This window comes from Molothrus ater, chromosome 3 (assembly GCF_012460135.2).
Source record: "Molothrus ater isolate BHLD 08-10-18 breed brown headed cowbird chromosome 3, BPBGC_Mater_1.1, whole genome shotgun sequence".
NCBI classification, from domain to species: domain Eukaryota; kingdom Metazoa; phylum Chordata; class Aves; order Passeriformes; family Icteridae; genus Molothrus; species Molothrus ater.
Window position 1 is genome coordinate 91,399,185 of NC_050480.2, and position 27,592 is coordinate 91,426,776.

At 36.2% G+C, this 27,592-nt stretch overlaps 1 protein-coding gene across 2 annotated transcripts in view; it reads left to right on the forward strand.

Annotated features, from left to right (window-relative positions):
* IBTK (inhibitor of Bruton tyrosine kinase) overlaps positions 1 to 27,592 on the forward strand; it is a 52,885-nt gene that overhangs the window by 16,535 nt on the left and 8,758 nt on the right. The window contains exons 8-26 of one of the 2 annotated variants that reach the window (XM_036380343.1): positions 828 to 1,008; positions 2,253 to 2,376; positions 4,853 to 5,030; positions 5,733 to 5,907; positions 6,724 to 7,317; positions 8,656 to 8,742; positions 9,665 to 9,747; positions 9,848 to 9,885; positions 11,658 to 11,751; positions 12,139 to 12,240; positions 12,983 to 13,100; positions 14,758 to 14,818; positions 15,500 to 15,627; positions 17,044 to 17,156; positions 17,781 to 17,929; positions 18,128 to 18,291; positions 19,451 to 19,543; positions 20,679 to 20,834; positions 25,689 to 25,841. In XM_036380343.1, the coding sequence (XP_036236236.1) occupies positions 828 to 1,008; positions 2,253 to 2,376; positions 4,853 to 5,030; positions 5,733 to 5,907; positions 6,724 to 7,317; positions 8,656 to 8,742; positions 9,665 to 9,747; positions 9,848 to 9,885; positions 11,658 to 11,751; positions 12,139 to 12,240; positions 12,983 to 13,100; positions 14,758 to 14,818; positions 15,500 to 15,627; positions 17,044 to 17,156; positions 17,781 to 17,929; positions 18,128 to 18,291; positions 19,451 to 19,543; positions 20,679 to 20,834; positions 25,689 to 25,841 (2,791 nt within the window). The remainder of the gene's footprint in view (positions 1 to 827; positions 1,009 to 2,252; positions 2,377 to 4,852; positions 5,031 to 5,732; positions 5,908 to 6,723; positions 7,318 to 8,655; positions 8,743 to 9,664; positions 9,748 to 9,847; positions 9,886 to 11,657; positions 11,752 to 12,138; positions 12,241 to 12,982; positions 13,101 to 14,757; positions 14,819 to 15,499; positions 15,628 to 17,043; positions 17,157 to 17,780; positions 17,930 to 18,127; positions 18,292 to 19,450; positions 19,544 to 20,678; positions 20,835 to 25,688; positions 25,842 to 27,592) is intronic. The other variant, XM_036380344.1, reaches the window with a different exon arrangement.

A 27,592-nucleotide genomic window follows, 5' to 3' on the forward strand; every position in this document is an offset into this window, starting at 1 on the left:
TTGTTGGGATTATTCTGGTAAGCATGTGGCCCAGTGCAGTACCATAGAGAGACAGTAACTGAATCTTAAGTGATATTATCTGTGTCAGCTGGGCACCATGGTACACCTCTGGTGGTAAACCTTGCCCTCATAAGATGTTTGAGCATAGCCCTACATTGTCCTGTGGCAGGGTTGCTGCCAGCTGTAGAGGCAGCTCTGCTGCTTGTTTCTTGGTATCTGTGCTCTGCTCTGTGGTGCAGGCATAAGATAGCAAGAATCAAAAAACAGGATTATGCTGTGTATGAGATTCCTGATGTTAGGTTTCTTGTTGCAACAGAGCAGCACTGACCTGTTTTGTTTATTTTTTTAATGTTTTCAGAGATCTTGCATTACAGCTCCAACCTTTTCTGTTTCATGTAACTGCTGCCTTCTTGCTTACCTGCAGTTACAGTAATTTTTTTGACAAGCTTATTTTTTGTATTCCAGTGTCCAAAATAATCTGTAGTTTATGCCAGTGTTATGGTATTTCTACTGTCTTGAATTTTTGTATGATCAAATAAATACTCTTTTTTTGGAATCAAAGCAGTACCACCACATTAAATAGCTTCCCTGTTGAATATGCCTTACTTCATTTTTATGTATCAGGTCTTGTTTTTCGGGTGTTTGTAGTGAAGTAACAAGTAGGTGTGGTAGGTCTCATCTGTCTAAATATTTTGGAGACAAATTATCCAACTACCTAAAAAATCTTCAGGAATTTAAAAGTTCTTCAAAGGAGTGTCATAAAGTGTCCTTTAAGTGCACAATGTGTGGAATGACAAGTAATTTTTTGAGTGTATTGTATTTTCTAGGTTATCTGCTGGATCCTAATGGAGAAAAATGTGTAACTGCACCTCGCCAAGTCTCTGCTCTACACCATAAAGACATCTCTGTGTCGCTGGTCTCTGCAAGTGATGGCGCTACAGTATGTGTTTCTGAAAGAGGAGATATTTATTTGCTTGCAGACTATCAGTGCAAAAAGATAGCTTCCAAGTATGTGTTACTTTTCTAATTTGTCATGAAGAACAATAGGGGAAGATTTCACTGTAGTTGTATACTTGCAAGCTATTTTCAAGATTTTTGTGCCTAAAGTACAGAAAATCCAGTGGTGCCCTGTATTTTCTTCATTTGTAGTTCTTTCATGTGAACTAGGGCTATCATTTTTGTTTGTTTCTTCATTTGTTTTTTGGGTTTTTTTTTCAAGAGGCTAAGGTACCACTTACTGTTTACCAAAGATATTTAAAAAAACACATTAGGAGGAAGTATTATGTTCTGTAAGTTTAAAGACATTGAAACTGGTATTTTTATTCCTCTGTTTCCCTGCATTTGTCTAAGTGCATCTTGGTAGAGATGTTGAAGATCTGCTTTTCTGTTTATTTATGTTGTTATGATTTTGAATCAGTGATTTGGGGTCTGAATTTCTTAATTAATGGGTAGATATAGTACATTATAAAGGGTAATTTAAGTTGCAAGGAGGATGTTGTAAAATCCTCTGGTACGTATATTAAAACCAGAATGCAAAACCTGTTGAAGAAGCTGGATTCTTGACTCATGAATTTAGGAAAATATTTAATCCTGGTCTCTTTTACTTAGTTTGCAATGGCAGATTAGAATAGATTTTTTTAGATTTGATTTTGCCCACATAACTCCCCCCCTAGTTTTTCAGCTTCACTTCAAATTCTAACACTATTTATTGACATATTACAGCTTAATTATTGCTTTATACTTAATTTCTACATGGCTGTAAATGAAGATGTTGACACTTGAAGAACCTTAATGCTGTGTCCTGTGCTTTCATGCTAAGCAACTGAAAAAAGATAATGAATGTGATTTTGATCAGCTAAAAAGCAAGACCTTGCAAACCTCTGAGAAATGATCTGCTGGGATAGGATAAATGTTTTAATACAAACAGCTGAATAAATTTTTGTAATGATGAAATCAAAGCTACATAATTACTGATTTTCACTCATGGAATTTTGTGAAGAACTTACAGATATACAATGTGATATATTTAAAAACAAGCAAAAGTTATAGTCTGCTGTATTATTAGCAACTATGTTAATAGAACCAGTAGGATGAAACTAAACATAAATAATTTTTCAGTGTCATTGCCTCAACTTTACTTTTTTACTGCTTGTGTAAATTAAAAAGGTTAACTGTCATAGAACCAACATTAAGTACTAGGTTATCTGCTGGATATCTGGGAGGTACTAATTTAACTTTTTGTGTTCTTTCAGACAGCTGAACCTTAAAAAAGTTCTTGTCAGTGGAGGATATTTGGAATATAAAGTAGATACCCAGCATCTTAAAGAAAATGGAGGTCAAAAGACTTGCATTCTGGCACTGGATGAAGCTGGAAGGGTAAGTTGTTATAATTATAAAGAAGGCTGCATAGTGATTAATCAAACTTTAAATGTAAGACAGGACAAAGTCATGCATAGAAAGTAATGAATTTCACAGAATCATAGAATATGCTGAGTTGGAAGGGACCCACAAGGATTGCCAGGTCTAGCTCCTGGCCCTAAACAGCACCATCCCCAAGGGTCACACCAGGTGCCTGAGAGCATTGTCCAAATGCTTCTTGGACTCTCTCAGGCTTGGTGCTGTGACCCCTTCCCTGAGAAACCTGTTCCAGGGCCCAACCACCCTCTGGGGGAAGGATCTTTTTGCTGTAAACCTCCCCTGACACAGCTTCAGGCCATTCCCTCAGGTCCTGTCACTGTCACCACAGAGCAGAGATCAGTGCCTGCCCTTTCTTGTCCCCTCACAAGGAAGCTGTAACTGCAGTGAGGTCTCCCCTCAGTCTCCTCCAGGCTGAACAGACCAAGTGCCCTCAGGTGCTGCTTTCCAGCATCTCATTCCCCACTCTGTCCATACATCCAAGTCTGGCCTGTTCCAGGTGCAGAATCCAGCACGTTCTCTTGGTGAACTTCATGTGGTTGGTGGTTGCCCAGCCTTTAATTTGTCAAGGTCTCTGCAGGGCCTCCCTGCCCTGGAGGCAGTCAGCAGCTCCTCCCAATTTTGTATCATCTGTGAACTTGCTCAGTGTATCTTCCAGTCTTGCCTCAAAGTCACATATGAAGATATTGAAGAGAACAGCGCTCAGGAGCCCTGTGGAACAACCCCAGTAAATGACAAGTCACCAGTCTGATGTCACTCCATTCACTATTATTTTCTTCCCTTACTCTTTAAGTGCTGCTTTATAGGACCCTACTAAATTCCTTTTTTCGATCTGCTCACTGAGAGATCTCAACCTTTACTGCCATCTAGTGGTGTTTACAAAGAAGCTTTTCCTACTGAAATACCTTCTTAAAGAATGTTGAAAAGGGTGCTTGTATATCAAAATAAGGAACAATGTGGTTATTTCCTTTTCTTTCCTCGCATTTGGCTGAATTATGTTTTGAGATGATCTTATCTTTTAATTAGGTCATTAGTTGTCTCAGAGCTTTCAATTCAGTATTTGATCATGTGAGGTGTAGCCTCTAGCATCTGTAGTATTGGTAGTGCCCCTTCAACATCTTTGGGACACTGCTTTAGCAGTAAGGAATTACTTGATCTTCCTGGATCAGAGGAAGAAAGTCCATGTGCATTTCATATCTTTCCATGTTGAATACTGACAAATATTGGGATCTTCAGTGCTTTCGGGCATTATAAATTATTGAATAAGGAGAGGGATGGGATCTTAACACTTGGGTTTACTGACTCAGTGCTTCCTGGTTTGGCTTGATTGCACTTTCTTGAAGGGAGTACTGTTTAACCTAGAAAATAAAAGTCATAAAGGGAATCTTGTATATACATACTTGAAGAGAAGATGTAAAGAAGATAGAGCCAGGCTATTTTCAGTGGTCCCAGAGCCAGTACCAGAGGCAGTGGGCACAAACTGAAATAGAGCAGGCTCCATCTGAATATCAGGAAGCACTGAGGGTGGTCCAGCACTGCCACAGGTTGCCACTTAAGGTTGTGAAATAACATCCTTGGAAGTACTCAAAAGCTGTCTGGATGCGCAGCTGGCTCTGGGTAGTCCTGCTTGAGCAGAGGGTTGGACTAGACAACCTCCAGAGATCTCTTTCAATTTCAACATTCTCTAATTCTTAGGGCTCAAGGCAGGGGAAATGAAATAGGTTACTCAAGTTGTTCTGCCCCTTATGTGGATACTAATAGACCTGTGCAGGTCCTTCAGTGGTAGAAAACAAAGGCCTGACTTTAGCACTGCTGATGCCACATTCTGACTTTACCTTGCTTGGGGCTGTCTTTCAGACATGTACAGTGTACCTTGTTGGGGTCTTACTGTGCATGCAGTGCTTCATATTCCTGAGGGTTTTGAAGTTAGTGTTTGGTCATGATCTTAATTTCAAACCTAGACTGGTACATAGAAATTTGAGATTTTTGTCAAGCAATTAACAGGAAATGGTTTAAACTTCCTGTGTGCTAGCTTTGAATTTTGTCTAATTTACAAGCAAACCATCTGGAAAAATCTGTAAATTAAGAACTAGATAAAACTTGTTTCTTGACTTGACACCTTTTACTCTCCTTGTCAAGCTGTCAGTAAAACTTGTCCTATACATGACTGCTGTGAAGATACTTCAGTTTTTGGAGAAGGTTTTCAGATGCTCTTCATGAGCAAATGGATCTTGATATCATGATAGATTTTCCTTGTTCTACTTGTGGATTCTCTCTTATAGATGCTCATAACACTTCATCCTAAAATTTTGAATAATGTCTTTCTCCTTTTATATGCAATTTTGAGATGGCATGTTCTTGTGTTTAAAAAAGTAATGTGTAATATGTAACTGCTTTTAAATGACATGAAGATTTTCCCTTTCTTGAAAAATTACAGGTGTTTTGCTGGAAGTCATCTAACAACTCCATGAAGCAGTGTCGTTGGGTGTATGGCCGGCAAGTCTTCATGTCTGATGTTGCCTTGAATGGGAATGAAATCATGTTTGTCACACATGATGGTGAAGCCTTTACAGGGAAGTGGCTGGAAGAAGGGAAAAAAAACTCAGAAAAGAAAGGTTAGCCATGATTTCTTAGTGGTTTTTAAGTACTTTTAAATCAGTAAAAAAGTTTAATTGAATCTTTACAATCTCTAACAGTATTATTATGTGACAAGTTTGTTCTTTCCTTTGTGACTGACAGTTTTCAGCATTGACTGCTACTGGACTCTTTCCTCAGTAATACTAAGATTGACTTTGCATCCTTCAGTACACCTTTAGGTGGAGATTTCTGGGAAAAAAAGTACTTCTGGAGAATAGTAGTAGCACAATGATCTAGTGTAATGATCTTGTCACATATTAGATGATGAGTCTGAAGAGAATTGTTGTTGAGCAAGAGAAGGAGCATATACTTGCTTGCTCTGCTAAGTCTGTGAAATCTGTTTCCCAGTCCCTTATCTGGACACAATTCAGCATCTGAAGCAACTTCCACCTTATTAACTTGGCTCATATTACTGAAAGTAGGTCCTGATGGTTTGGTTTTCTGCAAGGAATATATCTGTCTCATACAGGACAAAATTTTAACTGAAATTGTCAGCTCTCCTCCTATATGTTCTGTAAATAAGCAAGCTTAAATGTTCAGCATGGTTTAGCCTTATTCACTTACTCCATCAATGGACATACCAACGTCAAAGTCTTGCCTTTTTTTGTATTAGTTGTATTTTAATGAGCAGGATCTTTCTGTGATGTGTATTCACTTTCTGTTTTTTTTTTTTTTAACAGAACCTGTATCAAGCCTTCAGCATCCTTCATGTGATGTGGCTTGTGAACATGATACAACCAGTGTGTATGAAAGAATTCGACTTCAGAAGCTGACTTTTGTCCACCGAGCTGTCAGTATTGCCACTGATCCTAGTGGCTGCAATTTTGCTGTATTACAGTCAGATCCTAAAACCAGGTATATTTAAGATAGAACAGCTGAAATTTTTCCTTTTTTTTGTGTGTGATTGTGATTGAACAATTCTTTTCCAAACGGTTTTTTGGCTCATACAGAAGTCACAGTAAATACAGTTATCCATACTGCTAGAGAATAGTACTTTGTTAGTAATTATGTTGAAGTTATCTAAAGGCCTAAGCTTATGCATTTGCATAATAATAGACATTATTGATGTTTTATCTGAAGTGTTTAAGGCAAGCATTTGCCATGTATTTCCTAACACACTCTGAGTTCTAAATACTGTAGAACCCCTTCAGTAATCACCGATAATCAGCTTTTAATTAAAAGTGACAAGTGAATTTTTGTTTGTTTGGAAAGAAATGCATAAAGTGAAATAAATAAATAAAATACTGGGCCATGTTTCTTATGCTCTCATAATAGTTTCCAACGTTTGTGATAAATAGCTGAACATTAGCTTTTTTCCCTTATTGCTTTAGTTTGTAATATGAAGTACAGCAAGCGTTTCTGTGTTTTCACATTGGAAAAACGAGATTAAGATAAGATAGTTCTGATAATACTGGTACAGTATAAAGGCAAAATACTATATACTATAAATATACTGAAGCTAGACAGGTCTTCTTTATGTAGTTTAATTGCCTAAATACCGTATTATTAGTTTTTCTTGTAAAGAACAGGACAAGAAATGTTGAGCAGTGTAGCAATATAAGAAACAAAGAAACCAAATGGAAACATCATTGTTGTCATCATTAAACATACTATGGAAAATGTGATGAAAGTTTAAAATAGTGTTTGATTATGGATTTAATTTTGTTTTAGTCTCTATGAAATTCCAAGTGTGTCACTATCAAGTTTTGGAATGGATTTTGGCAAACTGTTAGATGAAACAGATGAAATGGACAGCATCCATGATGTGACTTTTCAGATTGGCACAAGAATGTACCCTGTGCACAAATACATCTTGGCCGTACGCTCCGACTTCTTCAGGAAGCTCTTTCTTTCCAGTGACAACCAGCTAGACACTCCAGACATCTACCGTAAAGATGAAGATGCTGTTGGATGTGATCTCTATGTAATTGAGAAGGTCCATCCAGATCTGTTTGCATACCTTCTGCAGTTCATATACACTGATACTTGTGATCTTTTGACTCATGGTTATAAGCCAAAAATCTCATATAAAGAAAAATCAGATGAATATCAAGATACTTTAATTTCAAATCTCAGCAAAATGAGCTTTGATGAAAATGTCAATGGAAAATCTGCATTTGAGATTTATAGAAATAATCAAGTGCAAGTTATAAATGAAAAACAGAAGAGCAAATCTAAAAAAGGTAAAGCTGATGATGAAGCTAACCTCATTAAAATGTTGCAAAGTGCAGCAAAGAAGTTTGGGCTCAGCAATTTAAGTGGAAGGTAGGTGAAAGGAAATGCATTTCTATTTTGACGTGCTCTCCGTGGAGTTTTTTTTATGTAAGCTGATCTAACTTTAGTTATGACAATAGTGGAAATTAAGACACTGATGTTAGAATAGAAACGGGGGAGATGATGAGGGATGCTACTTAAGAACTGACTGGGCTTATTTCCAGTACATATAGGAGTTTCAGGTTGGTGAGTGGTCAGCTATTCCTCACTATTTGGGCCTCACTTGTTTTGTATCTGCTTATACTGTTAGCATTATTACTATTTTCCATTCTTTTTCTGCCCTATTAAAACTGTCTTTCTGAACCCTTGAATTATACTATTTTTTCCCCAGTTTTCTTCCCCATCCCACTGGTGGGTGGTGAGGGCAGAGTGAGTGAGTGAGTGAGGAACTGTGTGGTCTTTAGCCATATAAGTTAAACCATGACAGTATCCTCTAAGACATGAGCTCTGTGAGGTTTGATATCTGGTATAAATCATCTGACTTTCCAGAAAGACTGTCGTAAAACATCAGTACTGGTTATGTTAGAGACAGCTGATCGAACTGAATTTTGAACTGCATAATTTCTATACTGTGGTCTGTAGTCTAGCAGTTTTTTCACAAGGCAGCAAATGTGTTTAGTATAAAACACCACAAAGCAAATATAAATTCTTGCTTAAGTGATGTAATTTTTATGTTACATGCTGAAACAAATGGAATTGAGATCAAATGTCTCTGTAGAACTGCATTAATCACTTTGGGGTTTTTTTTTCCCTGCATTTGTCTCTTCCAAAGAGGGATATGAACTTTTTCAGGGCAGTTTTCTTACTGTACTTCTTGCATACACAGCCAAGATATGTGCTAAAACTGAGTTCTTAAGTAACGTTTCTGTGGTAAAGTACTTTGCTTTAAAGGTGTATTACTTTGTAATCTACCAGCAGCACTCCTGTGTCTTTACCATCCCATTCACAAGCCTCCTTTATGAATTAGGATGCTAAGAAAGCCTGTGCTGAATCCCAACCACTGTCTTTGCTCAGTTTATTGACTGGTACCGATCCGTATTTAACTTCCTGGTTTTTGACTCTGTAGTATTGAACTTTGACGTTAACTATACAGTATAGGTTTCATCTAAGATAATAAATACATATCTAAGGTGAGGAAAGAATGTCAGTTACATTTTGCATCTTCCTTGAAGACCTTTCAAGTAACAACTGGCTTCTATTTTTGTATGATGATTCGTTTTCATGTCACAATATGAGCCCACTGAAGTACTGTTACTTTGTGAAACTGTTCTTAATGGTTTGAACTGTATACTAATTGTATTGCTTATTACCAATGGTAATAATTTGCAGGTTGGATGGAGTCAGATTAGAAAATGGAAAAATTAATGTTGTCAACAAGAAGAATGGGAACAAACCAAAGTTAAATCAGAAGAAATGGTAATTTTTTGAAATCAACTTTCCCTACCTCACTATCTTCCTCTTATGTCATCTCTTTATATGTTAAATAAGGGCTGAGGTTGATCCAACTGCATTTTAACTTCTGGTATGCAATTGTCTCTATCATAGTAACTCAGGTTTGGAAGTTCTCTGTAGATATTTATAGACTTGATCTGTAGATCAGTAATTGGGGATAGATTACGTGTGGTATTTCCTTGTTTCTTTTTACTGTACCTTAATGTGTTCTGTGGATTAACTGTGTCTTTGAATGCTAATGCCAGGAGAAATGTAATGGGTAATCCAGTCAAAAGCAATTTGACTTCTGTAACTGCTTTCTGTAACAATAAGAGTACATGGATTGGAAATAAGCAAATGCATAGTATGCTTTCTAAATTGCTTTTAGCAAAGTGATTTTTTTTAAAATTCCATTGATGTGATCGAGTTACTTATACCCGAAGTCCTGAATAGTCTGTCTATATAGGAAAAGCAACATTGCATGACAGTAGCTGGTTTCACAGAATTGGGGTTCATTCCTAAATGCATCATCAAGGCCTATGGTACCTCCTGATATTGAAGAAATAGGTAACTTAACCATTTAAGACCATTTAAGATTGACGAAAATAAGCTATAATTAATTTATTTAATCATAGCATTTTTGAAACAGTAATTGACTGAGTTCTGAAGGAAATATTTCAGATGGAATTTTTGAAGCTTAACTTTGGACAAAGAAATTCTCCTTGGAAAGTATTGTGCCTGTTCTTTTGGGTTCATGTTCTCTGTGGTATTATTAAAGGTCAGGTGTGTGTTATTTCAAAGGATAAATCCTAACTTGCTTAAGTTAGCATTTAATTGTAGAGTTTACAACTTGTAATAGTTGTAAATCTGAATAGTCACAGTTCTGATGCTATTAAATATCTTCTAGTTCATACCTCTGCGATGTGACCCTGAAATCTTTAGATGGAAAGGAATTCCCGTGTCATAAGTGTGTACTTTGTGCAAGACTTGGTATGTGTGTGTATTTTTATATCTTTATATAACATAAGTTATACTGTCTTTTTAAACTGTCACTTTATTGCATCTTGAACTGAAATGCCTTTCTTTACAGATTATTTTCACAGCATGTTAAACAGCTCATGGATTGAGGTAAGTTTGCCAAAACCATGTGTGATGGATTTTTTTTGCATCAAATAAGTGACAGCTTTTCAGTTTTTCCTATAATAACATATCCTAAATGCTACGTAAAAGAAAGGGTTGGAGTCTTTGATTCCATTTGCAAGGATAAAAACCCCACAAGCCACATTTTTGGTTACACTGTATTTGTACTATTGAGATTGTGTATTAAATGAGAATAGCAAATGTAATACTGTATATCGAAGGAAATTACTACTTTTATTTTAGGGGTTTTTAGTTTGAACTAGTTCATGGATTTATAAAAACCTTTGACTGGACTGTTCTTATGGGATACTGCTTTGGATGAATTTTCATTTTTTTTCTGAAAAAGATTGTACAATTTAAATAGTATGCAGATTGGAATAGCTTGTCATGTGTACTGAGTGCTAGAGAGAACAGGATTGAGGGTCAGTGTGTAGAACTCCAGCTGACTTTTGCTGTTAAATGAAATAGAGAATATCAGGGACTATTCTACTTAGTCACCAACTGCTGCTTCAAAAGGTGTAGATCTTTAATTTGTCTTGGTTCCTATTTGCCAGCTGTGTGTCAATGCCCTGGTTGTTCCTGCACATTGTAATTTCACCAAATGTCTCTGTTTAACTACCTGAGCACTATTGATAATGTTTATGGAAAGAGAGGAATGGTCTAAGTGGAGAAGCATTTTTCTGAGACTAAAACCTAAAGCAGTGTGCAGGAGTTCCTCAAATTTCTTAGCTTTCTGGCAAAACATTAAGAACATTCAGTACTTAAGTGAAGTACTGGCAGTTCTGTTCTGCTGTGAAACAGAACTTCACCTGTCCTCCAGGTTACTGTGCTGTCTTTTCCCAAGTCATCCCTGAGAAAACATATTTGCAACAAATTATGGATTTAAGGGGGTTTTTTTTTGAGTGTTGAGTGTCCATTTGTATCATGATTTTGTATATGAGTAGTATGTAGTTCATAAGTTGCCTATTATTTTGTAAGTCAACCTAAATCAACCTAAATTAATAAATAAATATTTTATGAAGCAAGGGCTGTAGATGTTATATAAAAACCCAATGTCTGTAAGAGATTTTTAACCTTTAGAAGGAAAATATGTCAGTACCAGTAGTGTGTTCTAAAGCAAAGTAAATATTTTAGTATGAAGCTTTACTTGGGTACCACCTGAAGTAAAGCAAAATTGTTTAGCAGTGATGTTGAGTAAACACAGATGGTGACAGTTGCATGGTTTAGTGGCCAGTGTTTGCTCTTATGAAAGCTTTACCTTAATTGTTAGGATGGTTCACATGGGGGCTTGATGAGGACCTTGTTTGCAGAGATGTTAACAGTAGTGACTACTTCAGTATTATTGTTATTTGGGAACTCATGATTTCATTAGCTCTTTTGGCCTTGAAAGGAAAGCAGTTCAGTACTTGCATAGAGGGTTCCTGTAGTTCTACTTTTAGGCAATTGTTGGTAAAGTAATATAGTCAAGGAGGATTGTTAGAGTAGATGATCAAAGTGATCAAACATGAAACTGTTTCATGGGTATTTATTCAGAAGTTTGAACAGATTTTAATTGGTTTGCTACAATCAATTCTTGATTGAAAAACTTGGACAGATTTTGCATTAATGCTTAAGTAATTAATGTTGAAAATGTCATCTTTAATCTCTGTTATTTTCTTAATATAGGTACTGTCTTAATTTTGCATTTTATTCCAACTAGTCAGCCTCTCTTATTCTTTCTATTTCTTCTTTTTTTTTCTTTAAATATTTCTGCTTTTTAGGCTACCTGTTCAGCTCTGGAAATGCCCATCCATTCTGACATACTACAGATAATTGTGGATTACTTGTATACAGATGAAGCTCTTGCCATCAAAGGTGCCTTTAATATATTTTCAACTGTAACTCTTGCAATTTTTATATTTTTAAAATAGAAATTCAAAACTTAGTATGCTTGTGTTGGAGTTACATTTAAAAAAATCAAAATTCTTGACTCTTTCTTTGGAGTTTGAGGGGATAGCAGTACCCCAGGCCTTGTTTTACCTTTTCTTTAGTTTGTCAAACTGCAGTTTTCCTTTTCCCTCCTTCTGTTGCTTCAAAAAGTGGATTGTTGGTGCGCTTCTAAGGTATTTCTTGTGCTGTGAAAATACCATCAAAATTTGAGAAGCCATTATATTTGTGCTTTGGTAAAATTTCATTGAAGCTGTCAGTTTTATAGTTGCTTTTGATTTGCCCCCAGTGTTTATATGATGGTTTGTTTTCCAGATTCTCAAAATGTGGAATTCATATGTAATGTTCTTGTGGTAGCAGACCAGCTTCTTATATCCAGACTCAAAGAAATCTGTGAAGTAGCCATTGCAGAAAAATGTGAGTCCTTCCACATGTATTGTAAAGGGTTAGAGAACAAAAAATGCTATTTTTAGATGTTCTTGCCTTTTGCAGCACAGAATTTGTGTATCTTCCTTTCAGATGATTATATTTTGATGTTCATTGCATGTCTGCTAATAATTGCTTCTTTAGTCTGAGCAATATTCTAGGTTAGCATGATCTTCCATTACTTGTGTCCATGCTCTTTAATAAAAAAAAGTAAAAAAGAAAAAAACAAAAAAATCTAATCCAAATGAAATCTTCATTTCATTGAATTGAAATTTCTTTTCTTTAAAATATGATAAAATGAATTCTGTTTCTATTTCTGTCCTCGTATTTAGTGTTCCCACTCTCCTCTTTCGCTCTCCTTATTTTTTCTTTATCTGTGCTAAATTTGAACATTTGGATGTTTAACAACTGTTTATGCTATTTATGATATTTACTATTTTTATCTTTCTTTTTCCTTTTTGTTTTGGACTGCTGGGTTTTAATATTTTGAAATTGGTCTGTTTGTAGGCAGGGCTTTTTAGTTCTGTGCAGCAGCCATTGCATGCAAGCTGCCACAAAGTTACATGGAGCTCCCTATTGTTTATGGCCATTGGAGCATTAGCATTTTTTCCAGGAATGGGATAGTATAAGATACGTTTCAATAACTAGATCATGCTGCACAATAACTCTTAAAATGGCTGCTTGATACTACAGCCAATTACCTAATTTAGTTTGTTGGTTTTTGTTTCTGCAGTGACTTTAAAGAATGCTGCTGAGCTGTTGGAGTTCTCAGCAATGTATAATGCTGAACAGCTAAAATTGTCCTGCTTGCAGTTCATAGGACTCAATATGGCAGCTTTGCTTGAAGCAAGGTAAGCAGGAATGCAAATGTGTTCATGTATTAGTTGTAAAATTTAAAAAGCCCAAAAAGGTAAAATTATTGGAATAACTAATATGGACAGTTTAATGTTAAAATGTAGCTGAATGCTTCTAGTTTAAAGGTAGACTCGTTTTTGTCAGTTAGGGAGAGAGAAGCTAGTTAAATCTCTGTACATACTGTACCAGTTCTGCAATACAAAACCATATGTTACAGTCTGGCATGAAGAACCTCTCTGGAATTCAGTGGGCTTTAACATTAGGTCTAGTCTTTTCTGGGGTTTTAAAAGCATTTTTGAAGATGCATAAAACTGCTGTGGGGCTTTTCCCTTCATTTGAAGGCTGGGTTTTTTGGGGGGATGGGGATTATTGTGGGGATTTTTTGTTTGTTTTAGGACTGTTTGTTTGGGTGTGTTTTTTTTTTTTTTTAACATAGTTGTTAACAATGAATATTTGATTTGTTTTAAGTAGGTGTATTAAATAGCTGCTTCATTTTCCAAAGAGGATGGGCCTGTCCTCTGGTAGTCTTTTTGCTTTAACGTCTGCAGTGAGAGCTGAACAAATTAATTTATTATCCTTGCTTTCCACAGTGGTTCTAAAGTTCTGAGAAGCTGAAGGTGTGCTCTGGCCTTCCTTCTCTTGATGCATTTGGACAGGCCGTAAAGTTGTTTCCTAAGTACATATCATCTTCTCAGAACAAACCTTATCAGCACTGAATGAAGTTCTTTTCTAGCAAAACCTTAAGAAAAATACCAAAAAAACCCAGCCAAAAAAAACCTCAATTGTGAGTTCTCTCTGTCCTTTTTGTCAGACTTCTCACTTAGAGAAGGTCTTAGAGATCTGAAACAGTTCAGAATGCCAGCATTTCATTGCCACATCACACAGTGGCTTCACTTGCATCCCAGATACAGAAGTTCATTCTTATTAGCAATTTCCCTCTTCACCTCTCTATAAAATAAGAACATTCTAACCTTTGATTTTTGAGAGAAGAGTGAAAAATCTAGTAATGTTGCCTTAAATATTACCTGGAATTCAGACTTGTTTCCTCTTAAGCCTACATGTAATATTCTTATTACGATTAGGAGTCTGGCTACATTTTAATGAAAATCTGAAAATGTTAGTATTGGGTAGAAAGAGTTTTAATTTGAGAAACCTTGAGAAACAGAACTAACTCCTGACAGCTTTTTGCAAGGAGAACTGCTCACATGGACAAGACAGTTCTGTTGAGTCAAGTTTGTTGCTGTAGTATTATTTATTGGCATAAATGTCTATGTTGTGTGTTGTGTTTGAGTTTTGTGGAGAATTTACATAGATTTGGAGTATTTAGATACATGTCAGGAGGACAGTATGCAGAAATAGGTAAAGCTACCAGTTCATGGTAACTTAAATATATAGGTCTGTTTTGGCTGTGACCTTAGGTAAAGATAGGTGAGAAGGTTGTGTGTTTAATCCTACCCTACAACAAAGGTATTGATTAGTTTTTATTTTGTGTTCAGTGTCTTCCTTTAGACTCTGACTGCCATGAATAGGTGATAATACCTGTAGATGAGATTCATCCAAAATGTTAATCTGAATTTTTAATTAATGTGATTTTTTATAAGTTGCTAAGATGACTGTGATATTTAAGGATAAAGATAATTTTTTTTATTTTAGGACTCTGGAAGTCTTAAGTGATGAAGTTGTGAAGGATCTTTCTGTTTATTACAGGAAAATGGTAAGTTGTACAACTTGAGTGTAAGCTGATTAGGTGTAAAATGAGAATAGATGTGATAAATATGTACCTGCAGAGTCTGTAGGTGACAGGCTGAAATGGAATATCTGACTCAAAAGATAAAGTTGTCTTCTGCTGTTATCACTCTCAAGGAGTCCATATTTCATTATTCACTAGCTACTGCTGCTACAGTGTTGTGTCTTTTAAATTAATTAGTTATACACATTAAACATATTAATGTTCTGTAATTAACAGTTGTTGCTTGGAACAGGGTAAGCAAAACCTATGGAAAAGAGCATCCCTTACTTAGAAGAAAGCTAAAACGTTCAGGGTGATCACATAGATGTTAAAATCAGTAAGAAGAATAAAGTGAAAATCGAACTGTAATGCAGTGATGATAGCCAAGAGCCATTATAATCCAGAATTCTCTTACTGTAAAAGATAAATGTTTGCAAAATCTTTAAGCCATAAGTTAACAATAGATGAAACATAGGCATTTTGTGTCTGTCACTTAAGGTACTTCTCCAATTTTGCTTAAAGATATAATTTAAGTTTATAAGCTTGTTAGGTAATTAATTACCTGATTTGTGAAAGGGTTTTAAATGATGAACGGTTTTGGCCCTCTTAGATAAATTTGCTAGCATACAGCTTCAGTGAAACTTAATGTAACAACTTTTACAACAGATTCCAGCTATGGTCAGGAGAGTAATTACTCCATATCCAGATGGACCTGATATAAGTTCTTTTGAGCCTGAAGATGGAGAGAACTTTGTCTTTTTAAGGGAAGAAATGAATACAGAACAAAATTCTCAGTAAGTATTTGTTTTTCATCAATATTTTTAACTGGATGAATTGTGTGTGGTATTGGTGCCTGACTGTATTTAAGTTCAGAATTGAAAGATTAAGAAATGAGATTTCAAAGACCATTCTCAGTTTCCTTAAGTCTTTGAAAATGTTGCAAAACTGCAGCAGAGCCCTTGCAGTTTATAAGTGGCGTATGAGTAAAGGTTGCAAAATGAGCATTCACAGCAATGTTTGGGGGTTGTGCATGTGATGAGAGTATCTGTATATGTGTGAGACCAACTGTGCATTTCAATGTACTTCACTGCATTAGGAGAGATCAAAAGAGAAAAAACAGACTTGAATGTACTATAGATCTGTATGAAAAATTGTGATAATCTAAATTTCTTGATATTAAGAAATATCACAGACTTGTCAAGTGAAATACAGAGCTTGGTAGTATGATAGAATGGCTTGCTAACAGGCTTCCAAATAGTGGGATAAAATGTCAGCCTGCAGAGGAAACCTCACCTGAAATATTGTGTATTGTTCTGAGCATGTGTGTCAGGAAAAGTTGCACTAAATAAACTAGTGTAGGTAAGAACTAGTAGATCAAGGCAACTGAGAGGCTATTTTATATTCAAGCCTTTCAGTGATTTTCAAGGCAGGGTGGTAGCATCTAGGGAATTGGGTAGTCCAAGGATTGAAAAATAGAGTACGGTAGTGCTGCAGCAGTGGTTAAGTAGTTATATAGTTACTTAACAAAAATCTGCTTAAAGAAACTTTGAAATAGTGCACTGTAGCTGCATTTCATGTAATTCTGAATATCTAGTAGTTTTGTTAAAATGAAAGATGCCCTTTTTTATTTGATTTTTCTCTTCCTAATAGCATATACAGGAACACATGATATTTAGGTAACATCACCCTGTATCTGCTTTATTGTAAAATTAGTATTACCACAATGGTAGTGTTTATGTTGGGGAAAATTGAGACCAACTGTGGCATTTATTGGGCTTCAGTAATTTAGGGGAAAGTAAGAGAGAAAAAAGTGGAGAATTGTATGTAATTTGCTTTATGTCAGTTGCTGTGATATGTAGCAGGTTTAATCTGACCTAGGTGGCAGTGCCAGCCTGTGAAGCAGCTGTATCTTCCACTGTCTCAGCAGAAGTCTGTGTGCAGTATAATAGTCCAAAGGCTAGATGTAGATTGGAAAGAGTTTTTTGCTTTTCCTCCTGGATTCTTCTTTTCCCCCAAAGTCATTTATGAAATGGTTGTGCCAGTGCATAAGCAGAGAGGAGCAGGCAGAAAGTGCCAGCTGCTGAGATGAGGTACTACTGGTTGAAGTATAACTGCTGCTGCTGACTGAGAAAGGTGATGTTGACATGGGTAGTTCTCAGTTTCTTTGGCTTTAATGCATCCTGTGGATTTTTTGGTCTTTTTCCTATTAGGGAAGCCCTTTTCAAAAAAGCAAAAACTAAGGCAAAAAAGAAGCCAAGAAAACGGTCTGACAGCTCTGGAGGATATAATCTGTCAGATATTATTCAGAGTCCGGCCTCCACAGGTCAGTGGGAAAGAGATTCCTTTCAGGTATAAAAACAGAGCATAAAGTGTAATATGCAATGCAATTTCTGTATTTCAAGAAGGAAATCTTAGAAAGATTATTTCTTTTCTAGTGAACACTATAGTTGAATTTAAATAGTGAATTCTTAAGATAAGGGTTTTTTTGAAAGGGTGTTTGTCACCCTTTTGAAAGAGTGTTTGTCATTGTACCCAAGTTCAGCTAAAAGCATGTATTTTATCAAATAAAGATACTAAAACCACATAAGAAAATGTGTATTAAGTGGAACATTTCTGTTGTGGGTTTTTTTTTTCTGAAACACAAAGAATTACTTAAGAATTAAATTACTCACTTTTTATTGAGAAGATGGTAGAAGAATTTAAAGGAAAAGTGTTGTTATTTGTATATTCTGAGACAGAAGAAGAAAACTGGGAGTAATGTTATTCTGAAAAAATATTTAGGATAGCAAAAAATTTGCTTATACTTACCACTGGCTGGTATTCTGGACTAGGTAAGCTTCTGATTGCTTTAATTCATCATATGGTGTTAATAATTTTTGTGTTTGTTAAGCATTGTTTAGTCTGGCTCTCATGATTTAATAGTTCTACTATATTTTTGTATTTCTAGGCTCAGTAAAACTGGATAAAGCTAACTCAGTAGACTCACTTCCAGAACTCTTAACATCTGACTCTGAAGGTAGTTATGCAGGAGTGAGTAGTCCCAGAGACTTGCAGTCCCCTGACTTCACAAAAGGATTTCATCCAGAGAGGACAGAGGTTGGATTTCCTCTTAGCAATTTTTTTGTTGTTTGTGTTTATCTAGTCCATCAAAAGCAGAGTTTTTATTTTAGAGTCTTTCTGTGAACCTGTTGTACAATAGAGTGGATCACTTTGAAGAGTTGTAGTTTATTTGATTAAGAAAATAAAATTTAGTGTTTGCAGTGTTTATTCAACAATTTTCTGCCTGATCTTTAGATGAAGGACAAAGTATGCAGTCCGGGTATGAAACCCTCTCACCCTAACAAGGAGATGAAGTCATACAAGGGAGCATCAGCAGTGCTGCAGTCTGTTCCACAGTCCATTCCCAGTGCCAGACACAACTCTGCAAGCTCTCCCAATTGGGTAGCAACCAGTTTCAGGTGCAGTAATACTTACAGTCACTGGTTTACACTTGGTAGTGAAAGCTAACAATGTTCTATTCAGACTAAAAAGCTATTTGCTCTACAAAATGATTGTACATTACTTGACACGTGAACTCAAGATCTTGGTAATTTAATAAAAGGAGAATATTTTGTAATTATTAATTGAGAAAAACAATGCTCTATATATATATAATTCTTTTTTTTTAATTGCTTCCACTCTGTACTTCTAATATCTGTTTTTATAACACCTACTTGGTTAATAGTGTGAAAAATATGGGACAGTTTTTTGTAGAATCATACCATGCCTGAAGCCTTTATTAGCTCCACTGGACTTTGACATTTTTTAGGCCTTTAGACTTAAAAGGGCTGTAAAAATCAACACCACAGGTTTAACTGGTATACTTGGTATAATGAAAAATTGAGTATTGTTTTTTATCTGTAAGGAGAGATGGAAGAAGTGCTGATTATGTTTTATTCCAAAGCCTGTCCCTGAATTGAGTTGAAATGCAGCTTACTTTACAGATGCTTTTAAGTACATACATTTTAATTTATAGTTTTTTGTAAAGTTTGGGAATGTGTAGATTTAATTCATGCTTATTTCTGTGAAAGTTTAAAATTAGGTCATGTATGAAAAAAGAGACTGATATCTGAAGTTTACTGATGTTTGTGTAGTACTCTGACTGCAAAAGCTGTTTTGTTTATCATGTGAAATAATTTTAATCCTGCACTTAAAAGAGAGATCTAATCCAACATTCAGAGCTGCAAGCAGTGCTTCTCTATAACTTAGCATGAGCATTTGACTACTAAATAAGTATCCTTATTTAGCTATCTAATTTTTTTAAAGTAATCATAGTGTTAGGGATCTAATTTTTAGGGCTCTAATTTTTTTAAAGTAATCATAGCTCACATCTTTTTGTTTCGTACTATAATGAGTCTTGAAAGTATTTTTATAGTGTGTTCTTAAATATGTATATATTTATAAAAGTTTTGTCAGAAGCATTTTATTTGAGGTTTGCCATAATTGAGGAAACAGACATAAATTATACAACCAGTTACCCATCCTATGTATGATTTAGAGGATTTCCATGAAGGCTGGAACTGTGGAATGTAAGTAAAAATCAGTGCCTTGTAAGGTAACTTTTTATTTTTCATTTAGTCCTGCCAGCCCTCCTGCTATGGATCTGAGAACCATCATGGAAATTGAAGAAAGTATGCAGAAATGTGGAACCATGCCAAAGGCAAATTCAAGGTTGGTAAAAAACCGAAATCTATAAAAAAGGGTGATAGGTCTAAGTTGTTATGAATTTACTTAGTGGTTTAGGCCATTCAGTTTAAAAAAAGCAGGAGAAAAGTTGTGCTATTTGGTTTTGAACAGCTTTGTTTACTTCATTATGTTGTTTTTCTTTGAGCATACAAAATGAATTCCTTTATTTTACTCTAGTCTTGCTTTGTCAACTACTGCAAAAGAACAAGTAAGCTAGTATCTTAAGTAAGTGGCCTGTCCTGCTGAGCCTTTCTGTTTCTGGCCAAAAAGAATTAATTCTTGCCCTTGGACTTTGGAAATTACTTGTGCACGAGTACTGGATTTGAGAAGTTCATTTCTTGTCTTGCATTCTCTGACCTCTCCCAGAAACCATGTCTTGATGTTAACAAGTCTTCAGACAGAAGCAAGTGGGGTTCCTTCTTGTAGGAGCATCCCAAATGACACAGGGAGATAAATGTGCTTTTTTACAAGGCAGTGTGTTAAAGCTAGTGTTGTTTAAGTGGCAACGTATGGAAGAGAAGAGGAGGTGACTCTCATGACCTTTGAGGTGTGGCTTTCTTATAAAGGAGACTTAGGACAGTACTCATGGAACCTGGTAAAGCTTTGCTTGATAGATTCAGAAACTGCAAACAAAACAGCCAAGACTGAAGAATCCAAATAGCTTAGAAAAGAATATTGTTGCAGATAGAAGAAATGGCTCTATGCTATTGCATACATTTTTTTAATGTATGAATATTTTTAGTTTAAGGGAGCTAAGCTTGAAAATCTCTAAAAAAATCACCAGATTAGAAAGTAGTCTTCATCTGGTGGTAGTCCTCTTTTGGTGACTTGATTCCTACTCTGCGTGTTTTCATTTATGGACATCTATGTGAAGAATATTTCTATGATGTTTTCTTTCTGTCACTCTCTTGATATTAATTGATCCTCTTTTTTTTTTTTTTTTTTTTTTTTGCTTCCTAGCGATCTGAGCCCTTGTTCCCTCCTTGCCTTTTGTCACTCTAAGCAAAGTATTTTTGTTTAGGGAAGAAGTTATTTCTCAGTTTAATTTGCAGGATTAAAGGTGAGTCATCGCAAAGGACATGGATCTTACAACTTCTTTCTTTGCAATTTCCATTCACAGCAGAATGGTGTCTCATGGAATCAAGCTTTCTCAGAAGCAAAGGAAAATGATTGCCCTGGCAGCAAAAGATAATGGATCAGCTAGCAGCCCAGAGCCTACCACTCTAGTAACTGCACCACCTCCACCCACAAAAGTTGCAAAACTAGGGAATGTGTGGTATGTTATAAATCAAATATCAATTCTTTTTCTTTGGAGAGTTTTACATTGAATAGGCAGACTGAACTATTTGAATCTACATTTGGAAGTAATCTAGAAATTCAAAGGGGTAGGGAAATGCAGTGGTTGCAATTTAACAGTTCTTTGAAATTTTGCTCTGAGTCAGAAGACTGCATCCCATCTGCTGCTTTCCTGTGTACGATGTTGTATTTGCAGATGGTGTTGAAGTAAATCATAGAAGAAGAAGAACTAGCTCCGAAACTTAGTTAGGAAGAGGTTATTGAAAACCATTATGAATGGTGCTTTTTCTCTGTCAAAACCAAAGGAAAATGTTAGCCCTTCCTGGGGAAAGGTCTGGAATGACTTTGGACTAGAGAAAACTGACCCAAATTAGGGATAACAAAGTTATCTAGGTGTCTCGGAGCTGGAGGGAGCATTGGATGCTTCTAACAGTTTTTATGGTGGAAGGATGCATAGGGGTTTAAGATGACTTTGAATGCTGATCACATACAATATCATAGTAGCTAATGCAAAAAAAGTTTATCATCTGTTCAGTGAATTAGGTTTATAACAAATATAATAAGGTGCTAGCCCAAGTCATGCTTTGTTCTTCACTTTTACTGTTGGTATTGGATAAAAGCATAAACAAAACATGTAGAAGTTTCAAACTATGTAAATTTAATGGGTTTGACTATCTCAGGAATAAACCTATTTGCATGCTCTAAGCATGAAGTAAATGTTCATTTAAAGTTCATTTAAGTAAATGTGGCCATTTTTCCAGTTTTCCCTGTTCAAGAAGGTCTAGACTTTTTTTGCAGATTACATTTGTACTGTTACCCTAGAAGAATTGTCTCCTGTCCCTGTAGCTTATTTGGTTGTACCTCAGTGGGAGCAAAGGTTTCAGCATACCATCACTGTCACTCTTAAGCTTTCTGTCTTCTCAATTGATTTTCATCCATGTACACCTAATACTAAAATTTAGGGTCTCTTTTACTCCCCCAATCCCTTAAATTTGTTCTGATACGATATTAGGCAAAGCCCACAATTTTATTTTTAGGAGGAAAGACAAATGAGTTGGTTTGCATTTAAAGATTCAGACTTTTCCTGACCTCTGAACAATAATTGAGATCTTGACAAAAGGAGAAACAAGGTTTGCAAGATTCATATTCTGAAGTCTAGTGAGTGGATGAATTTGTATCCTTAAAACTGGTCCTCTCAAATGCTTTGAAGAACATGCTACCTGCTTTACGCAGGTGATTTTGCAGGTCAAGCAGCAGGTTAATTATTTGCCTTAGCTAATGGAGGTGTCACAGGGCTGTTATAGCTCTGAGGCTTAGAATTTCCTAGGAGGAACTGATGGTTGAATCACATGTTGATGAGCACAGTAAACACTGAGTCATTCTATCCTTTATTAAAAAAGCAATACTCTATCTACTATTTGTAATCTCACCACTAATGTTGTAATTATCCATAAGAACAATTCCATATAAAAATCCGAAGAAATAAAGACAAAATTGTTTATAGAAATAAAATGAAGGTGAAGGAGAATCTCTATCCTTTTATCATTTGCAGTGACAAAGTATGAAGGAAATCCTGAGGCAGCTGATGTCTTCTTTGCCTCAGTCTTTATTAGTAAGATGAGTCATTCTCCAGGTACCCAGCCCCATGGGCTGGAATGAATCTCCCATAATCCAAGGGGAATGATATGCTACACTCTTAGACACACACAGGTCCATGGGGCTGGATGGGAGCAACCCAAGGGTACTGGGGGAGCTGGTGAAGGTGACCACTGAGCCACTTTAAATCATTTACCAGCAGCCCTGGTCAAATAGAGAGGGCCCTGGTGTCTGGAGGTGAGCCAATATGACACCCATCTTAAGAAGGATTGGGTGGAGAATGTGGGGGACTACAGGCCAGTCAGCCTGACCTCAGCTCCAGGGGGCTCATGGGGCAGATCATCCTTAGCGCCTTAACATGGCATGTGCAGGACAACCGGATGGTCAGGTCTAGCCAGCATAGATTTAAGAAAGGAGGGTTGTGCCTGAATAGTTTGACTTATTCATACTATTCATCTACTCTCTGATAGATAATTCTTTACATATAGAGTGTTATTTAAACTGCAAACTGCCTATGAATTCTTCCTTGATTTTAAAAAGCAAATAAAGACTGATTTTTGACTATCCCTCGATAAATGTCTCCAAAAAGTCTATTGTGCTCTTAAGGTTCTGATTAAACAGTTTTTGGAAAGAGCTGGGCCTACTGTGTTACACAAACCATCTTAGGTGGAAAGGCTAGGGTATATTTCAGGAGGATGGAATCCAATCTAACACTCATGTGGTCACCGTGCGTGATTCCACTCGTTCCTCCTGCGTTCCTCTGGCTGCCAATCTGGAAAATACCAGTAGCTCAAGAGTTCAAGCACAGAACCAGTGGGAGCTATATGAAATTTTAAAATTAGGCCTCGCTGCTGGAAGAAAGCATTTATTGAATAAACTTCAAGCTGCTTTAGGCAAGCTATCAATTATTCGATTGCCCCTGCTAGTTATTCAAAGTATTTTTGTGTGTAAGGTAGAATGGTTATTACTCATCTAGGCTAATATTATATTTGCAGAGTTAGTCTGTAAATTCACAGTGGACTATTAATCGACTGCATTTGGCAGTTGATTGAGCTTTCCATACTTGCAATATAGTCAAAGCCATAGAACTTGTGTTCCAGTGAAATCAGATATTCAACTTGGATGTTGAATGCAGTGAAGCACGCTTGCCAGAAGGGTGTGGGACCTTCTGACTTTTTTGGGTTGACTGAAAGTCTGTTATACACTATGCCCTACCTTTTCCACCAAGAGAAACCTCCAGTTTCACAGTTTTTTGGAAACTGAACCTTTCTTTCTTCCTTTGAAGAGAACTGAAAATTAGAAGGGAAAAATAAAATGCTGATTTAATATGCTAGTAATACTTTGAAAAAATGTCTAAAGTTAATTGCATGTTGACTTTATTAGTTCTCTAAACCTACTTTGATCAAGGAGGTGGGAGTGTTGCTTACTTGTTTTGGGCCTTCTTTAAGCTCAGGAGAGTCTATGGCTTTTCAAGACCAGAGGCATGAAGAAATTTGAAATCTCTCTTGAGAATTAACAATTGTGTATCCTGATGTCTAGGTTGTCGGTTTGACAGCTTATACTTAACATCAGCAGCTGTTTTGGAACTCTGTGCTTTGATGGTTTGCAGTTACATCTTAGAGAACCATAGTTATACTCTATGTTTTTTTTAAGTATAAGTTAGTTTTTCTAATTTTGCAAATTAGATAAAAATGTCAATGTATCAGGCAGGAAAAGCTGAAATTTAGAGTTGTTACATGCTTGGAAAATTTTGTACCACCTTTCAGACAAATCATTTTAAACCACAAATAATTGTTTTGGATAGGTTCACAAACTGAGAATGACACAGTTGATTTTTTTGGGAGATGTTGTTTGTGGGTTGGTGTTTTTTTTTTGCTCTCTGTTGCAAGTGGATCTGATTGCAGTACAGAATTTTTATGGAAATGGGTAAATCAAATCAAAGTAGGCTACTTAAAATGTTACTAGCAGAAGCAGCTTCTGTGACAGCAGATCCCATGGACCATATGCCTACTCAGTATAATAATTTTGGGGGAGCTCTGGTCAAACACTTGCCTGAACTTCTGTGTGCCAGCTGGTGGTAGGAATAGAGGATGTGCAAAATGACTCTGAGCCCCTGTATCTGGAGGCTCCCATTCTGCTTTCTGTGTCTTCTGTGTTGTTTATCCAATATTTAAATAAAAGAAAAAGATCCAGACTTAAGCCAGGGTGGTCTAACATCAGACATCATACATAGATTTCAGGTGCTTTTGTTGTAACATTTCAGATACAGTGTTGCACTTTTAAAATTCCCTTGTCTTTGTTACCTTAAATTGTGTCCCACCCAGATGTAGCTTTAAAGTCTTTGACATGGGATGCTGTTCTTCTTATGGCAGTTGCGCAAACAATTGGCATTGTATAAAAAGCTTGTTTGGCTTCTGTAGTGTTTATGAAGAATTAATTCCAGAGCCTTGATAGGTAAGAGAAAGACTCATGGTAACTGCCTTGAATTCTGTAAATAAAGAGGTTTTGGGTTTAGAAAGTGTTCATGATACCTAAGAAGCTAAATTGCTATATTTTCTTACTGGTTTATTTTTGAAAGATAATATGCAGGCTCTAATTCAGTAACTTGTGCTTGGACAAGTAAAAGAAAATTGAGCATATCAGATTTTTGAATTTCACTGTGGATTAAGGGATTTATAGAGCCTCAAGCAGGTATGAGTAAACCATTCAGTATCTTGGGAAGAAAAGATAAGGTCTACTTGACTTTCATGGTGGTAAACTGCCTGTGTTAGACCTACAGTACCTGGAGCATTGTGATTTATGAAAATACTTTTCAGGGACTAGCACTGTTAGAAAAGGTGCAGCTTGTCTAAGAGAAGCTATCTATGAAAAAAAGAATTAATTTATGAAAAGATGAGGTGGGGGGAATAGGTGGAGGGGTGGGGTTTGATTTTTTTTTTTTTTATTCTAATGACATTTCAAAACTACTGGCTTCCTCTGTTCTCATAGATATTTATTACCTGTTCTTTATCTATATGACCCAAAATGACTTATTGTAACAGATGGGGTCTAGCAGGATAATGGTGGTATACAAAACTTAAGTAACAATGTATTTTTAGTCATATAGTCATAAATGTATTTTTATTTGTATATTTAAGTAGAAAGGCCTCTTTGCTATCTGAATCATGGAATAATATGGGATCTGGGAAAGTGCAAGTATCAAGTGCATTGGTTTTGTTTCATTTTTATTTTTGAAAAGGTCATCTTCATTACATTCTGCTTTGCCAAAGTCATTCCGTGATCTTGTGATGGAAGAAGAAAAATGTATGAGTGTGAATAATTCACCTGGTACCGGTATTAAAAGATGTGGATATAAAGGATCTGAGGATTCATGTGTCCAAAACACCATAAGGTAAGAATACATTTTTTATGATTTGTCAACCATTGTACAAGAAGCAAAATGACCTGTTAAATTCTGCTGAAATAAGAATAAAATTGTGACTTAAAAAGAGCATTCTTCTCATGATTTTTGTTAATAAGATTTTATGAATGAAATACTCTTAAGAATAGAAAGCTTAAAGATTGGAACAATTTAATGCCACTGCTAATACTTTGTTTCAGTTTCAAAGTGTTTGTATCCATATAGATAGATACATGTTTATATATATTTAAATATATATATGTGTGTATATATATATGTGTGTGTGTGTATATATATGTATGTATGTGTATAAAAACTTCAGGCTCCAAACAAAACATATCTGAATTTGTTTGCTTATGTACCTTTGTATCAAATGATAAACCAGTATTTTCTAATTTTTGCAGTAATTAGATATTCATGAGCATTCAGATATGGCATTCATTAAATATTTTGCTAAGAAGTATTTTTGTGTAACCACTGAGTGGATAAAACTAGTTTATTCAAACACAGTTCTGGCATTTCCTAATCTGAGTTTTCTTATAAGATGACTTTATTGTTTAAGTGCAGTTTTTCATGGATTAAGCAGGCTTACAGAAACATTGATGCACTGGTTATGTCAGTGTATTATAATTACTGTGGGGCTACAGTTCTGAGGACAAAAATAAGGCATGTGTGAATAATATCTCTAGTTATTAGACAATATTGCTCTTTGGTCAAAATGTTTTAGCCATGCATCCACTTGCTACCTCCAATAGAATCTCTGTTCTGGGTTAAAATAACTTCTTAAGTTGAGGAAAGAATCTCAGCCTTATTCTTGAAGGTCTGTATGACTGAACTGCCCACCCACCTGCATCTCCTCCCCCTATCATCAGTAACTTTGAATGCTAGACGTTTCAAATATATTTACAAAACAGACAGACTGAAAATCTTACAGACTCTGTCACCTACTATCTGCAAGCACTGCAGAGCAGCTGACCCACAGTGGTAGGGAACCCAAGTGTGACAGCACAACTGGCTGGTGGCTTCCCTGGCAAAGGCACAGCCCCAGTGTGCCAGAGGGAGGTGAGCAGGGCAGGCTCTGTGGCAGAAAGCACGAGCCGCAGTCAGTGAGCACAGACAGGTGCATTGGGATCAGGCAAGGTTGACGTCAAACCTGCAAATCAAGTCAGGGTCAGGAACAGCAAAGCTGGGCTTGGCCATAGCTGCAGCATAGCTCAAGAAAGGCCTGAGGGACTGAGCTGAAGTGAAGCTCTTGCATAAAGAGGCGGAGTTTCTATAATCCTTCACACAACTCTTCTTACAACACAACTTCAGAACAATCTGACTCAAGTTTACGCAGCTGTACTGAGGGAGAAGTTTGCAGAGCTGTGGGTGCATGAGCTATGTCATTTTCTGGCTGTTTTTTTTATGAAATCCTGTTCCATTGTCTTCCAGTAACTGACTCCTCTGTGAGGAAAAGAAAGTTCTTCTGGGTCTTGCTTTTGGTTGTTCAGCTTGTATAAAAACTGGTGTTTCCCTAGGACAGAAGTAATACATGTGTTACTGCTATATAAAGAATAAAATGAGGATAGAAATGTAGGAACATTGTGTGTGGGATAGTGTCTGAGGAGAGAGGTAGGAGGCATTTGGAATGTGTGGGATGGTGAGGCATTCCTCAGAGAGAGTGATAAAGATCAAGTTACTGTGGTGAGTGGAGGTGTGGGGACATGAAACACAAATTTGCAGAACAGGTATTGTTCATT